At 41.2% G+C, this 24,978-nt stretch overlaps 1 protein-coding gene across 1 annotated transcript in view; it reads left to right on the top strand.

Moving 5' to 3' along the window:
- The window catches only part of LOC140359147 (exostosin-1), a 174,671-nt gene extending 151,261 nt beyond the window's left edge, over positions 1-23,410 (top strand). The window contains exons 8-13 of the mRNA XM_072444017.1: positions 1,222-1,340; positions 2,010-2,105; positions 8,086-8,175; positions 16,518-16,678; positions 18,936-19,107; positions 22,734-23,410. Of these exons, the coding sequence (XP_072300118.1) occupies positions 1,222-1,340; positions 2,010-2,105; positions 8,086-8,175; positions 16,518-16,678; positions 18,936-19,107; positions 22,734-22,919 (824 nt within the window). The 3' untranslated portion in view covers positions 22,920-23,410. The remainder of the gene's footprint in view (positions 1-1,221; positions 1,341-2,009; positions 2,106-8,085; positions 8,176-16,517; positions 16,679-18,935; positions 19,108-22,733) is intronic.
- The last annotated feature ends 1,568 nt before the right edge of the window (positions 23,411-24,978 follow it).

Raw genomic sequence — 24,978 nt, 5'->3', positions numbered from 1 at the left:
TTGCTCCAACTAAACCTGAACAAACTAAACTGGCTTCTAGCAACAGGCCTCTGGAAACACTTCCATCCAAAGGAGAATAACAGTTGCTGCTCATTGGCACAGGGCCCCCTCGCTGATCCATTGCTGTGTTAGAGGCCAGTCCAAAGAGACCGGAGAGGTTCTGGGGACAGGAAGTGCCAGCAGACAGACTGTGGGACAGACAGGAGCCAACTGGACCCCACTCAAAACATTCAAGCCAAGACCCCTTCACAAAATGACCAAATCAGAGTTTCAAGAGCGGCAAACACGTGGGACAGAGAAATCATCGAAAGGACAGTGAACTCACGGGCAGAGGATTCAAAATCCTCTGACAAGCTTCAATTACTTCAAAATGTAGTATTCAAGTGGAAGTAATATTTGAACTATCATTCACTACTCTTAATGTCTTGAGGTGCACTTTATTTGAAGTAGATAGTAAATAGTAGTACAAGCAGCGGTGGGCAAGGTTCCGAAAGGCAGACAATATTTTGAATGCTGTTTTAGAGATCAGAAGATACAAAAATTAGTTTGTGTATCGTTTATAATTTGTTATAAAGAATTCTACAAAAAGAGTTAATTTGGGGGAAAAAAATCTAAGTTAAATTATAAGACTTTTTTGCACTTTTACAGATATTTCACATTCGTCTGATATTTAAACCTGAACTAATGTGTATAAATACATAACACATTTCTGTTGGATTGACATAGTAATATCGTTTGAATGTGAATATCACCTCCCCCTCACAAGTAGTTGTACTGGTTGTATTGTCAGGACTATTTATAACAATGCTCTTCAATGTTTTAAGAATTGTAATTAACTATCATATTGTGATTTACTTTTTGTGCTAATATATACGGTATAATTCTGCGGCCTAACTATTGTATTTGACACCGCAGAGATTTGTTTTTTTTAATGAATGAAGATAGATTTTCAAAACTGAATAGATGGCACTAAATATACGGAGTAGACGCAGCCCATCATTCACGATCAGATGAAAGTGCCTCCTGTAGTTATGCGTTTGCTCCTGGTTTGGACGTGTTTACTAATGCTCACTCATGTGCGGCGCAGCGCTGGCCCCTGTCACAAAGATGGATGACAGGTGCAACCCAGAGCTCCGCCGGTCCACCCAAACTACCTGCGATTTTCAGTCATCTCACTACATATTATTAGTATATTTGTGTATGCTGTGTGTGTTTGTGCAGGTAAAAGCCCCATGCAGCAGTTCACAGCGGTCATCCACACAGTCACCCCGCTCCAGGCCCAGATCTCCCCCGTGTTGAAGCTCATCATCGCCGTGGCCAAGTCCAAGTTCTGTGCACAGGTGGGAGCAGGCCAGCAGTGGCGTGGGCCGACCGCCACGACCACCGCAGCACATGTGACGTTTGCAGCCACGAGCCCTCACACACCGCATGTAGTTATTTCTTTGATCATGAGATTAAACGTCACATGCGGCGTGAAATGAAAAATGTGAGCGCCGACTGCTGTGCGGATGCTAATTTTTGTGTTTTAACTCGAATTTAAGCTCAGGACCCAGCACGCCGGTCTGATACATTTTTGGATGTGTCTTTTTCAATATTAGTGCAAATATATTGTAGCAATATAAACCAGATGATGAAAAGTACATAGTCTTTCCTGTTCTCAAAGGCACAAAGCACCTCTGTGTACACGTTTTTTTAAACAAAATGGTACGTATTTTTGCTAAAGTACATCAGATCTCAGAAATATCATGTGATTTGCTGGCAAGGTTACATTTTTCTACACTAGTTTATCATCTAGTTTACACAATAATAAGTATAGAGCTGATTTATCCTTAACTAAACTGCTTACAAATCTTCACCTTAAATACCCAACCTCAGACCCTAATACTACTACTTCTGCTCTTTCAAAGCCTTCCTGTGTCCTGCCTCTGTCTCAGAAATGTGCTGCTGGGAAACCTTTTTAGTCTCTCAGTGCCAGGCCTATTAACCTTCTCGTTGTGTGTTTCAAACAGATTGTGGTTTTGTGGAACTGCGACAAGCCTTTACCTCAGAGGAACAAGTGGCCCTCCACCAGTGTGCCTCTCACTGTCGTCCAAGGACACAACAAGGTAAGCAACAGCTGCCAGCGCCAACCGCATTTAGACGCTAGAAAACACCTTTCCGCTCGCTCATAAACAGCCTTTTTCAGATCTTCTTAAGTGCTCTGGCTTGTTCTTTGGATCACAAATGGAAGCGTTGTCCTTCTGGTGTTTTAAAGTCTGTTTTGTTTCTTTGTTTGTTAAAAAGTTTGATAAGTGCACTGATGGTTAGATGGTGAACTCTGTTGGTCTCTATCCTGTCTGTCCATTTCACTCTACAACTGTCCTGTCTAATGAAGCCTTTGAGTCAGAAAAGCCTTTGAAAATGTCTAAAAGTGTTACAGTTGTTTTCTATTACTAGTACTACAGGGATTCCCAAACGTTTCACAATGGAACATCCAAAATAACCATAAAACCAACTCGGGACCCCCCACAGAAAAAAATACTGTAAATAGATTTATGTGATGATTTTTAAACCATTGAAAAATTATGTAAATTTTTCATGTTTATTTCAGTGTTATCCGACCCAATTTCACAAAAGCGGACAATTTAAAATTCAATTTAAAAACAGGTTAAATACAGGGTCACAATTTTACATTACATCTTGAAATCCCCGCTTTGGGAGTAAATAACTATTTGTAGAATGGTCTTGCAGTAAATCTCTTGTTGTTTGATGCTCAGTACTTTACGCAGTTGTTTCATTTTTGTGGCTGAGTTAACCTCTAAATCACCGTGTGGACATGGCTGGACTTGACGTGGCTGGACACCCGCATTGTGACATATACAAAAAACACTTAAATCAACTCTAAATCAAACAGCAGGGGGACTTTTTAAATTATTTATCATCCAACACATATTGATTGTTAAGATTTCAAAAGTTACTAATGAAATTCCAGCAAACAGAGTGCACAGATTGTTGTTGTTGCGGAGACATTTATGCTCATTTGATACATAATTGTTCCATAATTGTGTGTCCTTTCTGAGCCGCTGTTTTGTTGTGCCCAATTTAATGCTCTGTGAGATTGTAATTGTTAAAATTAAGTTCGGCTGGGTGGTTTTAAATACTGGTAAACAAACCATTTCATGCCTCTGTGGCGATAGAGGCTGTGTCCAGACAAGATCTCATTTTCAAGCTGCATCTCAATAAAAAGACCTTTTTGACATGTTTTGTCCTAAAAACTAGAGGCGCTGCTTTTCAGACATAGACACCCTACTATTGAACTGGATTTATATTGTTTTATCTTTCATTTTAATTTTTATTTTAATAAGGGAATTTGTAGTGTTGAATTTTATTTTAGTTTGTGTGGGATTTGTCACTTTTTTGTCGCTGCCCACATCAAAACTCCAAATGTTTGTTGTGGGCTTAGAGTGTTACTGCCAGTTATTATTTATTAAGGTTATACTTTACCCTAAATGACTTATCCTCTTCTTCCTGTTCCTTTTGTTCATGCCAGTAATGAGGAATGTTTTCTGCTTAGTTTTAGTTGTTGTGACTGTTTGTCCATATATGTCTGTAAAAATTGGTGCGAACAAAGTAAACGGCATGAACAAATAAACACATAAAAAAGTTATAATTAATTGAAGATCGAGTGATGTCAATAGAACAAATCATATTCCACTTTAAACAAAACAAGTATTTTCACTTGATATGAGAGAACAAATTGTATTGAAATACAAAATGAATAACTAGTTCTAATTGTCATTGACTAGTAAAAAGTGTTATAATCTAAGTGTTAAGACAAGCTGCTTTCCCATTCTATTAACACCATTTATTTGTATTGACTCTCTTAACAGCCCAAATGCAGCCCCTAAAGGCTGAATTGCAGTGATGACTGTGGAACTGGGTTGAGTCTGCTCCCATTTGCTGACAGTCTGTTTACTTTGCTCCATATTAACAGATGTCATGTGATGAAACATCTCATCAGAGGCAGAAAATTGCTTTGTGATCTTCATTTGAGCGCCCACGCTTTGACCCACTCAACCTTAACAAATGTTGTCAGTCACACTGCATCTCTCTGTGCTCGGATCCTGAGCCTATGTCAGCTAATTGCCACTGTTTGTTTTTATGTAAATGCCTCCTACACGCTCAGTGTTTGATTTCACATTCATCCAATGGCAATCATTGTAAGAGTGTCTAAAGGCCTATAATATGTCCACAGCCCTGTTTGGGTTTCTTTGTAATAACATCACTGTTTGTCACTATCAGCAGGTTATTTTGCAGTTAACATGGCCGTTGTAGAGGAAGTTGTCTTCTGGGCAAAACAGTATAATTATCTTTTTTATGTAGTGGTGCTTTTTCAAATTAGCTTTTTAAAATCCAAAATTGCCATTGTGAAAATTTCAAACATTTTTCAGTTTCATAAAACATTTCATTTTTTTTTATAACGTTTTCGAAAGTGAAGATTTTAAAAAACAAGGGAAATAGTATCTCTTGAGAGGAGAGGATGAAAAGACAATGGGCTGCAAGCTGGTAATTGACTTATAAGATCAGTCTATCTGAACTGAATTTTTGATTTTTTATTACTACAATTTCCCTTCAATCGACAAAGCCTATGACCTTGGTTAAGTTGCATCATATTGAAAGCTTGTCAATGCAATACACAGTTTTACTGAATGAATTCTTAACATACGTACATCTTCATCAAGGGTCCCACGATGTTGCATGTTCAGACTTTATATTGACGGATTTTTTTGTTTAAAATTGATCTTTGTTGCTCACGTTTGCATTTTATTGATACCAAAGAAGCAGGAGGGTCAGACGTTAAGTCTTGAACCTGGTTTGGCTCAAGGGCAGGGCAGCCGGGTCACAAGGGGATTGATGGCACTGGGTTGACCTCAATTCACCTTGGATTAGTGTGAATTTAAAGGGACATGGCTGTACAGTCTTTCTACAAAGGTCGTACAATACTGAGAATAAAGACAAATGACAGTTAGGGTCAAATTAACTTGTATATACAGTGATTGGTATTGTTATTGATTAGAAAGTGTAGTTGCACATTCATTAATCTTCTGCTTTATCCCATCAGTGGATTGTGTCCTGGACATTGACCAGTTAAACCAGTTACCAGTGCTAAGATTTAGAGACACATTATTTAAAAAAAGTCACATTGATTCAATTGTGTGGCTTTCAATGAACCTATTCCAAACTTAAAGTGCATATGACAGGTTCCCATGTTTATCTAAGTATGACTTAGTTAGATGGGATAGGCCCTGTGGTAAATGTTAAGTTGCAGTTTGTGATTTATTTTCTAAATCAGCGACATTTAAGCAACGTTCGAACTGAAATTAAGGGATAATTTACACACAACGTAAATATGTTTTGGATTTTTTTCAAATAATATCTACATTTCAGTGAAATGTCATATTCACTATAAACATCCAACCACCCTGTCAGTTATTAATTAAGGTGCAATATGTACGTTTTCTTTCTACTTTGCAGAGAGTTTGGATGTTTTATAAATGTTTTATATTAATTATATCAAAATACCGAGACAAGAAGGCATTTTGGTTTCCACAGCAACTACAAGCAGCATGAATCAGTGTTATGTATTGGTCAAGCACAAATTACTACTATAGTATTGAGCAAATCTTGCTTTTCGATTTAAAACTAGTGGTTGTTGACATCGCCTTGACCATTTATGCAATAATCTTTAAGTTTAGAAAGTACAGAATGATTGAGAATGATTTACAAAGATGTGTTTTGAGAATGTATTCTGCAGTTCAGAGCACTTAGGGACAACACACAACATTTCACATCAGTAATGTACCAATAACATCTTCATCACGGGGGGTAACAGCTCCATCTGTTGTCGACATGTTTGAGATAGCTTTGTGAGACTTTGAGCTTTAAAGTTGAAATTACCTACATGAAGACGTAAAGAGAGGTCGGGTACATCTCCAAAAGCTCCAGTGGAGGAGCCAGGAGTCACGGCGGATATAAAAAGAGGAAATGGCTGGAAAGAGAGCCACAAAGATAAGGTCCGCACCATTGAACTGTCCCCGTGATCTCAGCAGGATCTAATCTCTGTCCTGGGGCAAAGGGCATCCATGGCTGCCCAGAGGAGGAAGACTGGAGAAAACAGGCACCAGGTGGTCAGAGGATGAAGGGAGAGGAGGACAATGGAGCTGTATTTAGTTTTGGTATTGACAATGGTCACAAATGAGATACAAAAATGGAAAGACAAAATACATAACATTGTGTAAGATCTTCTGACCACTGCAAACCAACTGTATGTCTAAGTTGACTGGAATTCTGAGGTTTGACCAATTGTTATTTCAAGGCGAGAAACAGCAGGTCAACATGGGGGGGAAAAGTATGTAAAGATATTGATTTGAAATTTATTGTGTAGTTTACTTACATAAATATAAGAAACACTTCAGCAAAGCACAGAATCGGCAAAAGATACCAAAGAGGAGACAAACACCAACCCCTGGTGACACAACCGTCGCCCTGGACTGCAGAACCCAAAGGCCACGCTTATGGATCACAGTGTTCTGTTGATATTTTACATTTCCAAGCATTCTAATAGAAAAACTCGATGCGGCTGTGCAAAACCATCCTTGAGCCCAAAGGTAAAACACTGGTACAAGTGTCCATCAGATATACCAAAGAGACGCTCTGTTCCCACTGCTGTTCGGCATGAAAAGTGTTGTCGGATGGTGACAAAGAGAGGGAAGCTAGTCCACAGAGAAGGAGTCTCACTCCCAGAAGAAACAATAGCAGACATTGAGGTAATCTCCAAGAGGTGACAAGGAAAGCGGCAACAGCCAAATACAACGAGTAAGGCAAGTCCTACAAAACCAAGCCAAGTCCCAGGCAATAAACGGCTACTCCCTGTCAGTGATCAGATGCCCTGCAGGAATAATAATGTGGCCAATGGAAAAGATTCAGACCAAAGACGTTAAGACACAAAAGCTCTGGAGGGTTCCACTTCAAATCCAGCACCCTGAGACTGTACACTAGCCGTAAGGAAGGAGGCCGTGGACTAGTGAGTGTGCAGCATACAAGGAGCGCCATAACCAAGTGGCTGGCGTGTTGAACAGAGGAGTATGGACTGGAAAACTCAAGGTCAAAGGTGGTAGAGAATGACCGAGCCAACAGGTCTTCAGTGTTTCAGACTCCTGCGCTTCCTGCTAGAGCGCTCCCAGAGGCCGTTTGCCCATACAAAATCTATAAATTAGCTGCAACGTTGTAAAGGCTGCAGGATAAAAAGCGTGTGAAAAAAGTAACGGCTTATAGTCTGAATTTACGGAATATGTTTATTTGCATACACCATATTGTCATTCACTTGTCAACTGATAGCCCAGTGTTTCTCAAACTGTGTATCAAGGGCAATACGCAAATATATATAATATTTATTATATATAAATTAAATGAACACGCACACACACATAAATATTCATAAAAGCAAGGGGGGGAAAAAAGAAAATATTGATGTATCATGTTTAATTTACTACAGCTAATTAAACTTTCTCCATGAATGACTAATAACAAGGCATCCATCCAGCCATGCATAAGACATTATCCTTCATGGCTTCCTACTTTAAGCCGCAATTAAAGTCAACCTGTTTTTTTGTGCCACACTTGGATAGTTTAAGGGAATTTAGGAGCTTTGCGGTTATATTAATTTCTTGATGTTATACTTAATCTCCTGACGAGTTTGCTGCTGTCGACAGGCTCATTAGATTTGACTGGAAGAAGACATTAACCTTGTGGATATTTGTGGTGCCACTTTGAAAATAAGCTTCTTGATATCACCCCAGGGGGCTTTTAATTCAATTTGTACTTTATTTCTGATGCTAAATCCTTGTAGAACAGAAATGCATGGACGTCACTAAACATATTTCATTACGTAGAGTGTTTGCTCACACATGTGACACTATGCAATTGGATGTTTATGTAAGAAGATTGATTGTTACTGTAATTTGAGATGCTTAATGTAATTATACTATGTTATATCTGTAGGTTTCAATAAATAAGAATGTATATTTTGTCTATTTGTTTTTGCAGATGATAACCAGCCGTTTTTTCCCATACGATGCCATTGTCACGGACGCTGTCCTAAGTCTGGATGAAGACACTGTTCTGTCCACCAATGAGGTGAGTCGTGTTTAATGAAGTACATCTGAGATTATTAGTGAAATATATATCTCAACTGTTTGAAAAAAATAAGTGAAATATTATGGCTCAACATAGCAGTGCCTGAAATATCATATATATGAGCTCCCCTTCTTTGTCCACATTGGGTAAAAGATGCTAATGTCTAAACACTTTATCGATCCTCGCTTGAATAAGGCAGTCGTTCCACGCACAGTCATGAATACCATTCATTACAGAGGAATTGGCTCCCTGCGCCAAACAATGCAATAGCCACAATAAAGTAGACAGGGAAATGTGCTTAGCCTCTATAAGGACCACTTCAGATCCAGTGGGACAATAAAGATGTTAAGCACGAGACAACAAGGAGACATCATTGTTGAGAACGCTTCAGTGCCCATAAAGCTCCATGCCCCATACAATTATATTCAGTATCTCAAATGTAAAATAGACACACACATTAAAAGGTAAACATGTACAACCCACTGTTCAAAACAACCTCTCCTTAATTTCCAACAAACAAACATGGCATTAGCTGCATCTTGTGGAATCAGAATCATAGTCAGAAAAGGGTTATTGCAGTTGTCAATGAACAGAATTCACAAACAGGAACTTGTGCAACATAAAAAAACAATGAACGATGATGAAACAACCTATAGAAGTCAAAAAGAGAAACATCAATGGAAAGATTCAGAGGCGATTGTTTAATGTCTGTGTCCGGCGTCTTATCCCAGTGAAACGTTCGTGAAAGGATCGGTCCACTCTAGTGAAGGTAAAAACATTTCAAAATCAGGGAGGAACATCTTATGGTAGAAGGAGGGATGTGTCATTTCAACATGCAGAAGTGTTCTCAGCTCATAGTCTTTGTCTGCAGGATTCCTCGTGCTCTGCGTCGTTGCAGCATGCGTGAATGGTAGTTTTATTTCATGTTATTGAAACTATGGTTAAAATCTAAAAACCCTCTGTTCAGCATAGCATGAAAAACATAAAAATGTGCAGAAATATTTGCCGCACTGGAATGTAATTGGATGACTTCAGAGCGATGAGGCAAGTTTGAGAGCGATGAAACTCGAAAAGTTAAACGCGTCAAGTGATTTTAAATAAGATGTAATGGAACAACAAACTTCTTCCCCAAAGTCATTACCATTACCTTTGTGTCTGTATCACTGCCAAAATGCCTTTGTAGGGACACACCCAAGTGGTTTGTTTCAATGACAGCTCTTGTACCGCGGATATTACAAAAAGCATCCACCGTCTTAAAACAAAATACATCCCATTCACTAAAACTTGACACGCTGACATTACGGGCTGAATGAAATCCAAACAACTCAGCGCTTGTTGCTTTTCAAGGCAAATTAAACCAGAATAAAATGTTCATAAAAATACATTTCTCATCATTACCTTGTGCGTGCCGTTGCTTTCTTGTGACCTTATCAAACCTAAGAAAATCCGGTTTCTCAGAAATTACACATTCGTAACTACAGCTCAATCCAATTAAGTTCTACGGTGAACCCGGCGCCACCCACACAATGCTGCAGCGGACATAATGATTGGCCCCGTTCGACGGAGCCAGAATGTGATGTGTCATTAAAGAAGCTGCTGTGATTTGCCCTTTGACAATTAGCAAGGTGAGGCTGGGAGCGAGGGCTGGGCAAGACGCTTTTGTAATCATTTTGTGTTTCTCGTGGGGGTTAGGAAAAGGCCATGTTCTGGAGTAAAAATGAAAAGGAGAAGGTAACTTTACTGGTGGAATGAATGTGTTTCTCATGAATGTTAGAGAACCCCAAATATTTTATCTGATGTCTATGTCTCACAATAAGATTTCTTTTCGTGGCTGTTACAACTTTTTTCTGTCCTGTTTACCAAATAAGAGGGAATGCTTAGGTTTAATTTTGTATTTTGTATTTATATTTTCTGCAATTAGAAATACTGATATTTGTGTTGAATGAAAAAAAAACATTAATTCTACTTTTCAATCACCACAAATCAGACTGTAAACCAACTCAGCATCCAATAAATATGTCTTTAGATGATCCATGAAGCAAAGCTGCAATTAATCATACTTAAAATAAATAGCAGAAAATGTCTCATCAAGACATTTAAAAACTTTTTTTTTAAGTATTATAGATTTTAGTCAACCAAATCAGTATGACATTTCCATACTAAAACTAGTCCAAAACTTAAAATCAAAGTCAAAAGAGACTTGAGACACTATTATAAAATAGGCACTTTAAACTGCTGTTTTCAAAGTAGTTTTAAACAAACTATAAACAAAGTAGCCTGTATATAATCTATATTTAATTCACCCTGCGTCCTCGCTCCAGCCCCACAGCCAGTTAAAGACTCGGCCCTGTATTCAAATAGGCAACCAGCCCCGAGATCCTATACATCGTTGAACTCTGCGATGTTTTATCGATCCAAGCGGGTCAATACTCACCTTTTCGGCACTAACGGGATTGCCGCCTCTTTGCTTTATGGCAGCACAATTTGTGGTTGAGCAGCAATACAGGTTTCAACAAGCAAAACTTTTATGACAAAGAGAAAAGTGTCAGGAAGCACAAAGGATCCGTGCGTCCGTGCTCAGTTACCCATCGCACTAATTGCCCTTTGAACATCGAGAGGGGATTTATTGAAAAGAGCTGAAATATGTCAAGTGAGATTGAGAATGTCACACTTTTAATATTGTAATCCTCGACTGTGCCAATTTCGTAATTACATTGTTTCAGCTCATTTAAAGTGTAATTATTCCACCAAGAGCGATTACAGAAAAGAAAGGCAGTGCAAACCTGATGAAGCTCTAGACTCGCAGTGAGCAGCCGAACGCGCCGCTGCATCGTGCCCTTTGGAAGACATTTGCAATATGTTCGATGTGGGAATGTGGTGTGTAGACAGACAGACAGTGATCTCCTGTCCAACACGTAGAGAAAGTAGATTTTAATCCACGTGAAGGTAACATTTTAAAAGCTAGTCTTGGGGATCTGTCTTGTAGAGTGTACTTACTGAGAACAATGGCTCTGTCTGCAATACGGATGTCAAGATTAATCTGTTAATCAATGCTTTTTATCGTTTTTTAGTTTAAAAGTCTCTGGGATAGGCTCCGAGCGCCCGGGAGCAAGCGGTAGGAAAGGAATTAAATGAACAAATGAACCAATAATAAGTAATTTCAAGAAAAAGTTATAGTTTATTGTGGCTGTTTATGCCTCATTCAGAAAGCTGGTAACATACTTTTTTATTTATTAATTTAACAGGACAGCGTACGGTTACATAATGTTCGAGGGCAAAGATGCTTGTACCAGATTACAGCCATGAAAGCTCATTTCCATCTGCAGTCCTTAAAAGAGAAGAGGGGAAAATGGAGGAAAGGGCATCATTTTCCAGTGTACAATACTACATTCTCTAGCTGTCATTCATTCACACGTTTTCTCTATACAGTGCAGATATGGCAGCAGCCGCTATGTGGAAAACTTACAGTATTAGCTATGAAATAACTAGTCTAGCAACAACAAAATGTAAGTACAATTCTAACCGTGTTTATATAAAAGGGTTGATAATGAAACATACTGTAACATACTGGTATAGTACAATCAAAGTACATGTTACTGTCAGCGTGTGCGTCGCTTTGGTGATATATTAGTCAGTGTAAATTAAGGTTTTCGCTCTTGTTTGGTCAGGGCTTCAATAATCGTGAATAATGTAAAACAGTGACATATCTTTTCGCTAAAATTGTAACATTAACATTGTATATTGACATCCTTGTGCCAGTTAAACTCTGCCAGCTCAACTCATATTATCCTGGCCTACGTCATCAGAGGTACATTATTCCTCACACCTGAGGCACAGCCAGACTGGACCGGACTAGACTGGAACGCACATACAATCGCAATGACTTCGGGTTCGTGTCTCCAGTCGCCGGGCCACATACTCGCGCAAATAAACCCCGTGCCTCTTCGCTAAACTCTCAGGCTACTTCCATTCATTCTTAAACAATTAGGAGAAAACCCAGTAGCGCAGGCGGTAAAGTAGTCGTCCGTTCGATCCTCGCTCCGAACGTCAGTTGCCATGAACGAGGGCAGCGCACTTCACCTATGCTCAATTATAAATGCGGTGTGCTGCACGATAGCTGCATGAATGTGGTGGGAGTGAATGAATAATGCAACGTAAGGCAGTGTCCATGGAGGCTGTACTATTAACATTATTGTGAGATAATGCTCTTTGGTGGCTCATCTTTTCTTCTGTCTATTAGGCATTTGCATCTGCATTTTAGGTTAGTGTGAAATAATGGAAATATCTACTTAAAAAAACGCTTTAATTAAGTGTCAATGGGGTTCGACTCAAGCACACAGCAGGATATTGTTACTTTGTCGTCGCCGGTACAACACACTTTTTAATTTTGGCTTTGCTCTGACATTTTAGATCGAGCACTTTCCATCCTCCTCGCGTTGCAACACGCCACCACTTTTCCCCCGTTCACACTTGAAGAGGAATAAGATAAGACTTCCAACGCAGGCGCCTTCATCTCATAACATCGGACACTTTAAATCCGAGCGTCTGTAGAGATTTGTACCAGATCTATGGCTGGATTGACTCTTGGCTTTTGTGGATCAATGCCGGCCACGCGCCTTCGTCTGTATGTGCCGTGCGTTAGCGTTAGCGCCAAAGCTCATTGTGGTTATGGGAGAAATGGCATTAACATAGCTCTCACCTATCGCTAACCTTAACGCGCGCTTTCACGTTCACCTATTGGCGCTGCTAATTTAATACATATTGATTTGATTGCTCGGGTGCTCCAGGTCCACAAACAGATGTCCAATACTTTTGTTCTAGGACCTGTGGGTTATCTGTTGCTTGTTTTAGCTCTGTCGTTGTGTTGTAAGCTAATGAGGGAAAGACGTTTATTTTAAAACGGCATCACTGGAGCCAATAAGTCCAGATTCAACCACAATTACAGGTGATTGAAATACAGATAATATGAATGTGGTTTTGATATATTGTGTTATGGTAATAAAATACTGCAGAAAAGAACTGATTGAAAGGAAAATGGAAACAAGTGATTTTGTGGGTGATTTTGCCTTTTATTTTAACACATTGACTGATATATCGTCATCTGAATATTGTTATCAGGATATTCCAAGAACATTGAAACATACATTTTTGTCAATATCGCCAAACTACCGTACAATGTATTACGGCAAAACCAATGACCTTAGATTCCCTATTACATGCTTACAAAAAATATCTTAGTCAATGTGAGATTTTTCTTTAAAAATGTGGTGCCCCAATAACAATTCAGATACTGCCGATGTCTTTTTGGGAGTCCACTGTCATCACCCCGCTCCAAGCCACGAAAGAAAATACTCCAACAATGCAAAGTTAAATAAAAGTTTCCAGGGCGATCGTACAGCTAATCAAGCACGGGCGAGTTTTTAAAAGTGCAGGACGTCGAGAGACTACTCCATTCTCCAATTGCGCACTAAATAACATCCGACTGTGACACTACACTCTAAGTTTCTGTTATTTTAATCAGCACTCTTTGCATCTTTAATACAAATATTTCCTCGTTCACCATCTGGACATGTAAAAATACCTCTTTAATACCCCAACTCTAGTCACAGCTGGCCATCTTAACCCCATAACCCATCACTATCAACTAAATAATATCTTATGTCGCGTGGCGGTTTCAACCCCGCCCATCACCGCGGCCTGCATGCACGTTTATTTGCAGCTGTATTAAGTCCACGAGCCCTCAGCCCCGGCCCCGGCCCCGTCTCCCGTCGCTCTCCTCTTCACCCTGGCGTTTAGTGCCATAATTAGTCTGGACAGATTATGAGCGCCGCGGATCCGTCTCCCGTCGCACGCCCTCCCCGCACGCGTCACTTCGCATTATAAAGAGCAATTTAATCCGTGAAGGCGGAATGATATTTGCATGATATCATTAATCCTTTGCGGGGCCGCGCTTGCCGACTCGTGACACTTGGCAAGGCACATATGTCTAGACTGGCGGGGCCTCAACCTTTCTGCGGGCTTAGAGCGGGATCTGTACTGTAATTGCTCACACGATCGGTGACAGGAGCCGCGAGGTATCATTGAAGAACATCCACTTTCCTCCGACTCTCTCCTCCTCTCCGCCTCTTGGTAATTAATTTCCACTGTGGGCTCTCAAAAGTGTGTGTGTGTGTGTGTGTGTCTAGGTGTGTGTGTGTGTGTGTGTGTGTGTGTGTGTGTCTAGGTGTGTGTGTGTGTGTGTGCGTGTGTGTGCGTGTGTGTCTAGGTGTGTGTCTAGATGTGTGTCTAGGTGTGTGTCTAGGTGTGTGTGTGTGTGTGTGTGCCTGTGTGTGTGTGTGTGTGTGTCTAGGTGTGTGTGTGTGTGTGTGTGTGTGTGTGTGTGCGTGTGTGTCTAGGTGTGTGTCTAGGTGTGTGTGTGTGTGTGTGTGTGTGTGTGCGTGTGTGTCTAGGTGTGTGTCTAGGTGTGTGTGTGTGTGTGTGTGTGTGTGTGCGTGTGTGTCTAGGTGTGTGTCTAGGTGTGTGTGTGTGTGTGTGTGTGTATTACCAAGTATTTCATTATGTGCTGATCCCTCTCTTCTCCTCAGGTTGAATGTCTTAATAGTGGTTTTCGATTCTAAAGGTGCTTGTCAGGTGGCTCAATCCTCCACAAGGACAGTGGGGTCTTTACGTAGACAGTGGGGGCTTTACATAACATCGAGTAACAGCTTATCTCAAATAACATCTGAAGTGCATAAACTTTGAACAAAGGAGTACTTTTCTTTTCAAGTAAATGTAATTTGTTTTAAATATTAACTAAAGGCGGACTGGGTGGCGTTTCTGACGGAGGGTTGGCCCGCAGCTTTTCTCAGTGGAAATGTTATTGTTTCCAGATCTCGTAGAATATTTAACGGTGCTTATTATTTTCAGAGCGAGAAATAATCAGTTGTTTGCAAATATTATGATGTACTTACAGAAAGAGAGGGGGATTACAGCCTTAGAGGAACGGCAACATGTTACCACGAGGAAAAGCGTTTGTGTATCGGTGTGTGAGGCGTGGACCGGGCTGAAGGAGGAGTCCAAATGATAAGCAATTGTATCAAATGTGTCGGCGGGATATGCTGTTAGTGAGCGGTTCATCGTGCTTGTTGAAAGGATACAGATGTGTTAGAAGTGTTCAATGTGGCTCACAATGATGACGACATTTCTAAGTTATTTGAAACAATGAGTGACTCTAATTTAAATGATGTAAATCGCAGTGAATCTAGGAAACGTTAAGGAGCTTTTGTCCTTAAAGGAAACTGGATGTTATTATTTGTCGTGGGAGTGGGATTTATACTTCTTTCCCATTCTTCTTATATATATATATATTGAAACGGACTGATGGAAGAATGTTTTTTTCACTTGAACACACTCAAATAAACTCATTCATTCATTCAATGTTCCACAGTATGACATCAAACTCATCCTCTATCTCCATGGAGACAAGCCGGTGATGGTGCTGGGAAACAGGTCATAAGTGTGTCAAGTACTTCACCTCTAGACATTGTTAACCATAATAAATAATATAATACCTCTTCTTTTTTTCTTTTGCTGTTTGTTTGTTGTTTCTTTTTTTTTTTTTTTTTTTTATCTTGTCTTAGTGTCATGAGTGTTTTCATTTCTGTACAGCAAAGTTGGATTGGATCGGCTGTGACATGTTGCTGTTTATTCCTGTTTCAATTCAAAACTGCTCTTTACATCTCTGGCATTGTCATTCTGCTCATCCGCTTCTCTCTGATGGTGCATTCATTAACAATCAAAGTTTCACATGACCTCATTACATTGTAGAAGTCTGAACTTTCTCCATCTCTTCTGCAGCAGCAGCAACCATTTTGCTCCAAAGACTTAAACAATTACACTCCTCCTACGTGTTAAATAGAAAAATCCAAACGTGTATTGAAAGGACAACATGAGATGCAAACTCTGCGTGATTAAAAGTTTTAAAGACTGTGTGCTGGCGATGCCTTAAAATCCATTTGGAGCTACTCTGGAGTTGCAGCTGTGATCTGTTTACCTCAAGACCAGCTGTTTGAATCCTAAACTGTGCTTTTTCTTTGTGTTTTCTATTCCACTGCAGTGTTGTTTTCCATTTAACCTGCTCATTTCCCCTCTCTTTGTGTGTGTGTGTGTGTGTGTGTGCGTGTTTATATGTGTGTGTGTGTGTGTGTGCGTGTTTATGTGTGTGTGTGTGTGTGTGTGCGTGTTTATATGTGTGTGTGTGTGTGTGTGCGTGTTTATATGTGTGTGTGTGTGTGTGTGTGTGCGTGTTTATGTGTGTGTGTGTGCGTGTTTATATGTGTGTGTTTATGTGTTCGCACCCTCAGGTGGATTTCGCCTTCATCGTGTGGCAGAGCTTCCCAGAGAGGATTGTGGGATATCCAGCCCGAAGTCACTACTGGGACAGCTCCCGGTCGCGCTGGGGCTACACATCCAAATGGACCAATGACTACTCCATGGTACTGACTGGGGCGGCTTTCTACCACAGGTACTATTGTGTAAAATATGATCGTTCTGCATACGACTGTGTGAAACTGGGTCAAAATGCTGTTCTGGACAAACTGACTTGCCTTGACTCACAGATTTCTCTTGAATACAGCTCTATGATCACACAAAGACACCTTTTCCCACCCACTCCTCCTATTGGTCAGTCTCAGCACTACAAGTGAGTGACAGGCGGATTTAACCTACTGCAATGGAGTGTGAACTTTCAGACCACATGACTTTAGCTACCTCAACAAGGCAATATAAAGATACAAAGTTTACATGAATTGTGATCAAATCAAAATTGTGATATGGCTCAGCGAAAACCGTGCAATTGTTTATTTGCCAAATCGCCCAAACCAGTTTCAACATTCAAAGCCACTAAACTAGAAAGCAAAGCGATATTCTTGCTGCCCAGACGAGCTACAGATGAAAAATAACCTTTTGGCTATATTTAAAGAAAGGTTTATTATAATGAACTGTCCCTGAAATAAATAAATAGATACATTGATAAATAAATAAATAAATAAATAAATAAATAAATAAATAAATAAATAAATAAATAAATAAATAAATAAATAAATAAATACAGTTGTTTAAAAAAAATTCAGAGCGTCGATCTCCTTCATAGGCCTGTAATGGTAACAAATGTCAAAGTGTGATATATTGCTACTGAAAAAGATCACAATAAATTAAAATAATAACAATCATAGACAAAATGCCTAAAGCAGTCAATTCCCAGTAAAGCCTTTTCTATTTAATGAAATAACATTAGTTGATTAGCTCATTATCTATCATTTAACCTAGACATTACTTATTCAACTCTCTACAGCTCAAATCTAGTCATATTACCAAAATAAAGCTAAATAATTCCCCACTAGTGCAAAGAACATGTAAACACAATCAATACTGAGCCCCAAAAATATGATTCTGGCTAATATTTATAGAACAACATGTCGATAAACTGTAGTAATTATCACGACAGACTTACTGCTTTATTAAGTTAAATACTATGTAGACTGTTTCAAATCATTTTGCATTGTAATAGAACATAACATTAACTACATGTAAATATATATTTTCTGGTTCTTTGTTGCTTTATGAAATCATGACAAAAGACAATGCAGCAAACAGAGCGATAAATTGAGCAGAGAGAAGTGCTCGTCTCTGAAGTGCCTCGTGATTAAACGGCTTATTGTCGCATTCATGCAATTCTCAGCACTCCGCTTTAGTTGTTTTGTTTTTGGAAACGCATTTGCTGTAGCCTTGAGGTTAGTTAGAAAATGAAGTTTGAGTCAAGTGTTTAAGAGACTTTTAAAACCACCAATCTGTTCAATTTGCGAGTTTACTCTCATTCATTACAACCAAAGCATTAAACATGTTTTGTTTTGCTACCTTAGATCTCAATGCAGTTAGAATGTTTCATGTTTAATACGTGGGATAAAAGGTTATAAAAGAAATAAATGTATTAGAGAACCCAAAATACAGACACAAATATGAGCCTGTTGTTTTTTGACACGTTAATTATACAAAAATACTAAAATAACAAGTATTTTACTTTCTAAAACTACAAGTATCAGTATGTAACTGACCGTATTTTCCGAACTATAAGTCGCAACTTTTTTCATAGTTTTGGCCGAGGTGTGACTATACTTATGTTTATACTTATATACTTATACTCCCGAGCGACTTATATGTGATATTATTTGTTATTTTCACACTTGCAACCGCATTTCATACTCCAGTGCAACTTATATATGTTTTTTCTTCTATAATATGCTTTTTTTGGCTGGTGCGACTTATACTCTGGTGCGACTTATAGTCCGAAAAATACAGTATGTAAAATATAAACCTTTAACTATAATATTCCATAGCATGGCTTAAAACTTTCCTATCTCCGTGGAAAATGTGCAGAAGTATGGTTTGTGTATGTTGGTGACGTGCCACCTCCAGAAAGTTACATACTGTTGCTTTAAATAGACAAAGTGGATGTATTTACAAATTGCAAATGATCATAATTTGTCAAAAACACACACGGGTTTAAGCTGTACTGTCCCGGTAGATAAGAGCTAAATGAGGTTTAGTGGAGAGTGTGTGAGAGCGGGCGAGTGGGACAGCAGGCCTTGGAGCGGAGGTAAAGCGCTGACAGTGATCTAGTGCTCCGGACCTACTGCTGAGGGTGCGACGCCGCAGCCATTTTGGAGCGGGACAGAGCAGAACCGAAATGCACAAATGGGTTTCTCCTCGTCCTCTTTTCGCAGGTTCTATCACTACTTGTTTACCCGGTACGTCCCGGCCAACCTGCTGAAGACGGTGGACCGCATGGCCAACTGCGAGGACATACTCATGAACTTCCTGGTGTCAGCCGTGACTAAGCAACCGCCCATCAAAGTCACGCAAAAGAAGCAGTACAAGGAGACCATGATGGCACAGGTATCTATAGGCACAGTAGCTTTCCCTCAGCAAGACGTTTTACAAAAGGTGGTTCATACAAATGTTAGAATATCTTATTAATAGAATGAAATACGCAATCATTTGAATCAACAGCGACTGAATAGATCATACACTGCCAAACCATTGATGATAAAGGGTGTCAGACTAAACCAGGACGAAACCAAGTGTAAATCAGGACTAAACTGGGCTCAAACCAGGACCAAAACAGGACATGTTGTTTTGTCCCTCATTTGGTTCACAGGCAATTTGTCTGTTCACAGCTTATGGACGCGTAGCAACAGCGCTGACCACTGGGGACAGTAGTGAGCAAAAAAAGTGACCAGCACAAACTGCAAAACAAATCTTTTCTCTCATCTCGTTTCTTGACTCTTTTCCAACTTTTTATTTTTATTCTAAAAACTGCCATTGGCGCTGCAATGATTGTTTTTACTACACTTATTACACTTTTTGGTTAATACTCTAACTGACTATGAGCGCCATCTGGTGGTTATGTAAAATAATACAGCCATGACATTATGAAATGGTTGGAAGTAAAATTTAATTTGACTGATGACCACAGTTGGAGCATTAATGAGCCTTAAGACCAATGGGTTATAGCTCAGTGTTTAAGACTACTTTGTATAGACCTACTACTTAAACTAGTACTTTTAGCATGATATAATGATGCCTCTTATGTGCCATGTGTAACTTGACTCCTTGTTCCTGATATATAGTAAATGGCATGTACATATTTACCTTTTCTTGACTGATTACATCTGCTCCTTGTGCTTGGTACTGACCTTATCTCAGGACCTCCCCCTCCTTTACCCTCTCTCTGGTGTGGATGTGCCAGTCTTTAAACACACGTCCTGGGGTCAGCCTGTGGTGATTGATAGCCTGACCGCAGCAGCATGATGACTCTGCAGAATAGACAATGTGATTAATGTTTTAATTGTGAAGGCAGGGCACCCAGCTATATATATATATATATATATATATATATATATATATATATATATATATATATATATATATATATATATATATATATATATATGTATATATATATATATATATATATATATATATTATATGTATATGTATATAACACTCACTTTCTGTCACTGCTTCTACTGGGGTGTGAAGTGACCCTTTGTTGCCCCGTACAACATGGGATAAATCTGGTTTCACGTTGTCAATAGGGTTCACTGGCCTATGTTAGCCCCCATCAGCGCCTCTGTCCCAGCATCTAACAACTGTCCAGTTCATTGGACCCGGTTATCCCACAACACAGCACGACTACAGGACATTTTGTTACATCTTCTCTAGCACATCTAACTTTATCCTATCTTCTTAATAACTATATATTTTATATGATATTTTATTTGTCTGTTGCTAATTTTTAAACCATGTAGCCTTGGATTTGGATTGCAATTCTGTTTGAGCTATCAAGCATGTTTTAAAGCCGAAAAACATTGTGTACGGTCCTGCTCTGTGGTCCTCCTCTCTCTGCTCCTGCTCTGTGGTCCTCCTCTCTCTGCTCCTGCTCTGTGGTCCTCCTCTCTCTGCTCCTGCTCTGTGGTCCTCCTCTCTCTGCTCCTGCTCTGTGGTCCTCCTCTCTCTGCTCCTGCTCTGTGGTCCTCCTCTCTCTGCTCCTGCTCTGTGGTCCTCCTCTCTCTGCTCCTGCTCTGTGGTCCTCCTCTCTCTGCTCCTGCTCTGTGGTCCTCCTCTCTCTGCTCCTGCTCTGTGGTCCTCCTCTCTCTCTGCTCCTGCTCTGTGGTCCTCCTCTCTCTGCTCCTGCTCTGTGGTCCTCTTCTCTCTCTCCTCTTGCTCTGTGGTCCTCCTCTCTCTGCTCCTGCTCTGTGGTCCTCCTCTCTCTCTCTGCTCCTGCTCTGTGGTCCTCCTCTCTCTCTCCTCCTGCTCTGTGGTCCTCCTCTCTCTGCTCCTGCTCTGTGGTCCTCCTCTCTCTGCTCCTGCTCTGTGGTCCTCCTCTCTCTGCTCCTGCTCTTTGGTCCTCCTCTCTCTCTGCTCCTGCTCTGTGGTCCTCCTCTCTCTGCTCCTGCTCTGTGGTCCTCCTCTCTCTGCTCCTGCTCTGTGGTCCTCCTCTCTCTCTGCTCCTGCTCTGTGGTCCTCCTCTCTCTGCTCCTGCTCTGTGGTCCTCTTCTCTCTCTCCTCTTGCTCTGTGGTCCTCCTCTCTCTGCTCCTGCTCTGTGGTCCTCCTCTCTCTGCTCCTGCTCTGTGGTCCTCCTCTCTCTGCTCCTGCTCTGTGGTCCTCCTCTCTCTGCTCCTGCTCTGTGGTCCTCCTCTCTCTGCTCCTGCTCTGTGGTCCTCCTCTCTCTGCTCCTGCTCTTTGGTCCTCGTCTCTCTCTGCTCCTGCTCTGTGGTCCTCCTCTCTCTGCTCCTGCTCTGTGGTCCTCCTCTCTCTGCTCCTGCTCTGTGGTCCTCCTCTCTCTCTGCTCCTGCTCTGTGGTCCTCCTCTCTCTGCTCCTGCTCTGTGGTCCTCTTCTCTCTCTCCTCTTGCTCTGTGGTCCTCCTCTCTCTGCTCCTGCTCTGTGGTCCTCCTCTCTCTCTCTGCTCCTGCTCTGTGGTCCTCCTCTCTCTGCTCCTGCTCTGTGGTCCTCCTCTCTCTCCTCTTGCTCTGTGGTCCTCCTCTCTCTGCTCCTGCTCTGTGGTCCTCCTCTCTCTCTCTGCTCCTGCTCTGTGGTCCTCCTCTCTCTGCTCCTGCTCTGTGGTCCTCCTCTCTCTGCTCCTGCTCTGTGGTCCTCCTCTCTCTGCTCCTGCTCTGTGGTCCTCCTCTCTCTGCTCCTGCACTGTGGTCCTCCTCTCTCTCTCCTCCTGCTCTGTGGTCCTCCTCTCTCTGCTCCTGCTCTGTGGTCCTCCTCTCTCTGCTCCTGCTCTGTGGTCCTCCTCTCTCTGCTCCTGCTCTGTGGTCCTCCTCTCTCTGCTCCTGCACTGTGGTCCTCCTCTCTCTCTCCTCCTGCTCTGTGGTCCTCCTCTCTCTGCTCCTGCTCTGTGGTCCTCCTCTCTCTGCTCCTGCTCTGTGGTCCTCCTCTCTCTGCTCCTGCTCTGTGGTCCTCCTCTCTCTCCTCATGTGACCACAGTGCCGTCCCCGTTGCCGTGCTCTGTTGTTACGAAGACAAAGCTGTGCCAGTAGCTTGTGTTGTAAACTCTGTCACATGTAAGTCAGGTCACTGTATTAGAATGGGCCGAGCTCCAGGATCGATTTGTTTTGATGCCAGGATCGACCGGTAGATCGTGAACGGCGGGTTTCCCTCTCCTGGTGTTGGGTCTGCTACCTATGTCTCCATGGAGATGTTATTGCTTTGCCTGGAATATTCCACAGGCATTAAAATGATCCATTAAAATGATCCATCTCCCTGGAGACAAGCAGGTGTTTAATTGCTCAATTAGACTCTCCACAGATCTGACCTGTCATGATTTTAAAATAACATTTCCCAATTCAGCTCATGACCCCCTGTTCATGCTTCGTGACCCCCTGGTGGTCCCGACCCCCACTTTGGTCACTACTGCTCTATGCTGCTAATGGATATAAACAAGATGCCATTTAACTCCACATGTTTCTGTGTTTGACACTTGTTCCATTCCGACATCCTCTGTGTCTCCAGGGCTCAAAGACGTCGCGCTGGGCCGACCCGGACCACTTTGCCCAGAGGCAGACCTGCATGAACGCCTTCAGCCGCTGGCTCGGCTTCATGCCCCTGGTGCACTCCCAGATGAGGCTGGATCCGGTGCTCTTCCGGGACCAGGTGTCAATCCTGAGGAAGAAGTACCGCGACATCGAGCGTTTATGAGTGGACGCCCCTCTGGATTCTGAAAATATACTCATGCAATGGACGTAAAGATGATTGAACACCAAAATTTGTGTTCAGCCTCGTACCCATATTTCTGTAAAGCTCAGAACACATTCTTTATAGCGGTGAGTGATTGCAAATATCTTCCATGTTTGAGGATACAAACCAACAGTGTAACATGCATGGACCCACATGCAACAAGAGCTAGACAAAGCCAAAGGACACAGCGGTCTGACTGCTGATAAACTCTTCAGTGTTGCATGGTTTGAATACAGTGGAAAGTATTGTGTTAGAGAGAAAGTATATACAAGATAGTGGGGCCAAAAGAACTGCAGTCACAGGAGCCCCGTATATTGAGAGACTATGGCAACTAACCTATTGTACAGTAATGTAGATTTGTCTGTACAAAAGTTACAATAAAGAGATGATATGGAAACATTATACTACTGTTTCTCGGCACAGATCATTGTTAGTCAACATGTTTGGACTGTTTTTTTTCCACATCGGGCAATGTTGAAAGTGCAACATTTATTATTCAATTCGCTTTCCTGTAAACCTTGCCTTTAAATAACCTTGTTGAGTTCTCCCCTTGGTCTAATCCGTCACATACAATAACCAGGATCTCTTTATCACCCTGTCATCTCTGTATAAGTGAGGCGCTCAACAAACATAACAATTAATCCATTTCTAGCGGTTTGTCATTTGCCTAAAAGTTATAGTATATTAGAATTGCAGTGCTCCCCGGAGGGTCGAGTGGCACAGCACATGTATGCCAGGCTCCAAGTGCACCAGGCCGCAGTGTCGGGAGCTGTCCTCCCTTCTCTCTCTCATATGTCACATTTAAAAAAAAAAAAATTAAAAAAAATATTCAAAAGTCTTTAAAATCCATCTATGTATTTCAATTGTTAATCCACTTACATATTTGGTACATGTTTTTTGAATATTTTTTTTAACCAAAATATAGTGGCTCATCATCATTCATGTATTGTTAAATTGTATAATATTATTACCAGTATTGCATTTGTTACTTTGGAGGGTTATCTCAAAAATAACAATTAAAGTAATGTTAATAACATGTTGCTGGAAATATTGAAATGCATTTCTTCTATAGGTAATAGGTGCACGTGGTGAACGCTCTCGCTCTCTCCCGGGCCAGACCAACATCACATGATCTCTCTGGGTGGAGTCTGGGCGGAGTCTGCATGTTCTCCCCGTGTTACCGTCTCTCCGGGTTCTCCGGCTCCCACCGTCCAAAGACATGAATGGGTTAGGCAAAATTGGCAACTCTAAATTGGCCCTAGTGAATGAACGTGTGTTTGTCTGTAATGTCTATGTCTATGTGTTGGCCCTGCGACAAGTTGACCACGGTCCAGGGTGTACCCCGCCTAAGGCCCAAAGTCACTGAGATAGGCTCCAGTCACCCGCGACACCGAAAGAGAACAAGCGGTAGAAAATGAATGAATGAATGTATCTGCTCCATTTTGTTTTCATGACAAGCGCATTGCACAAGGGTTTCTGATGTGTGGCAGGTACAATATTTTATTTCAGGTTTACCAGTAGCCTGTCAAACGCAAGTGGACATTATTCATATTGTCACGGTATTATTCTCCTATAGGCTGTTTTCTTTTTTTCCATTAAATCTTAGCTGTTCCTGAAATCCAGTCCAGCTCCTTTTCTCTGGCTCTAACCCACTGATGATTTACTGCCAGCTCCAATGGCTTTCATTCCACTTGGCTTTGGGGATTTCTCTTTCCTGCTCTTATGATACATTATGATGGTCCCTGCAGCCGCCTCTGTAACATAGTGTGTACTGAGCCTAATGCGCAGGTTATCTAATGTAGACCAATGGTGTTTAAGACCAAAGAGGACTCCAGGGACAGAGAAACAATATCATAGCCACTGCATGATGAGAATAAAACAGTTATTATGGGGAATCAAAGGGCTTCTGAGAGTGTGTGTGTGTGTGTGTGTGTGTGTGTGTGTGTGCGCGTCTGTCTGTCTGTCTGTCTGTCTGTCTGTGGGGGGGTCAGTTTGAATGCAAAACGATGGACTCTGATCT

Source organism: Eucyclogobius newberryi, unplaced genomic scaffold (genome assembly GCF_026437365.1).
Source record: "Eucyclogobius newberryi isolate DKJ021-1_F unplaced genomic scaffold, fEucNew1.0.hap1 SCAF_1, whole genome shotgun sequence".
NCBI classification, from domain to species: domain Eukaryota; kingdom Metazoa; phylum Chordata; class Actinopteri; order Gobiiformes; family Gobiidae; genus Eucyclogobius; species Eucyclogobius newberryi.
The sequence above is the reverse complement of the archived record's forward strand: the minus strand, read 5'-3'. Positions and strand labels throughout refer to the sequence as shown.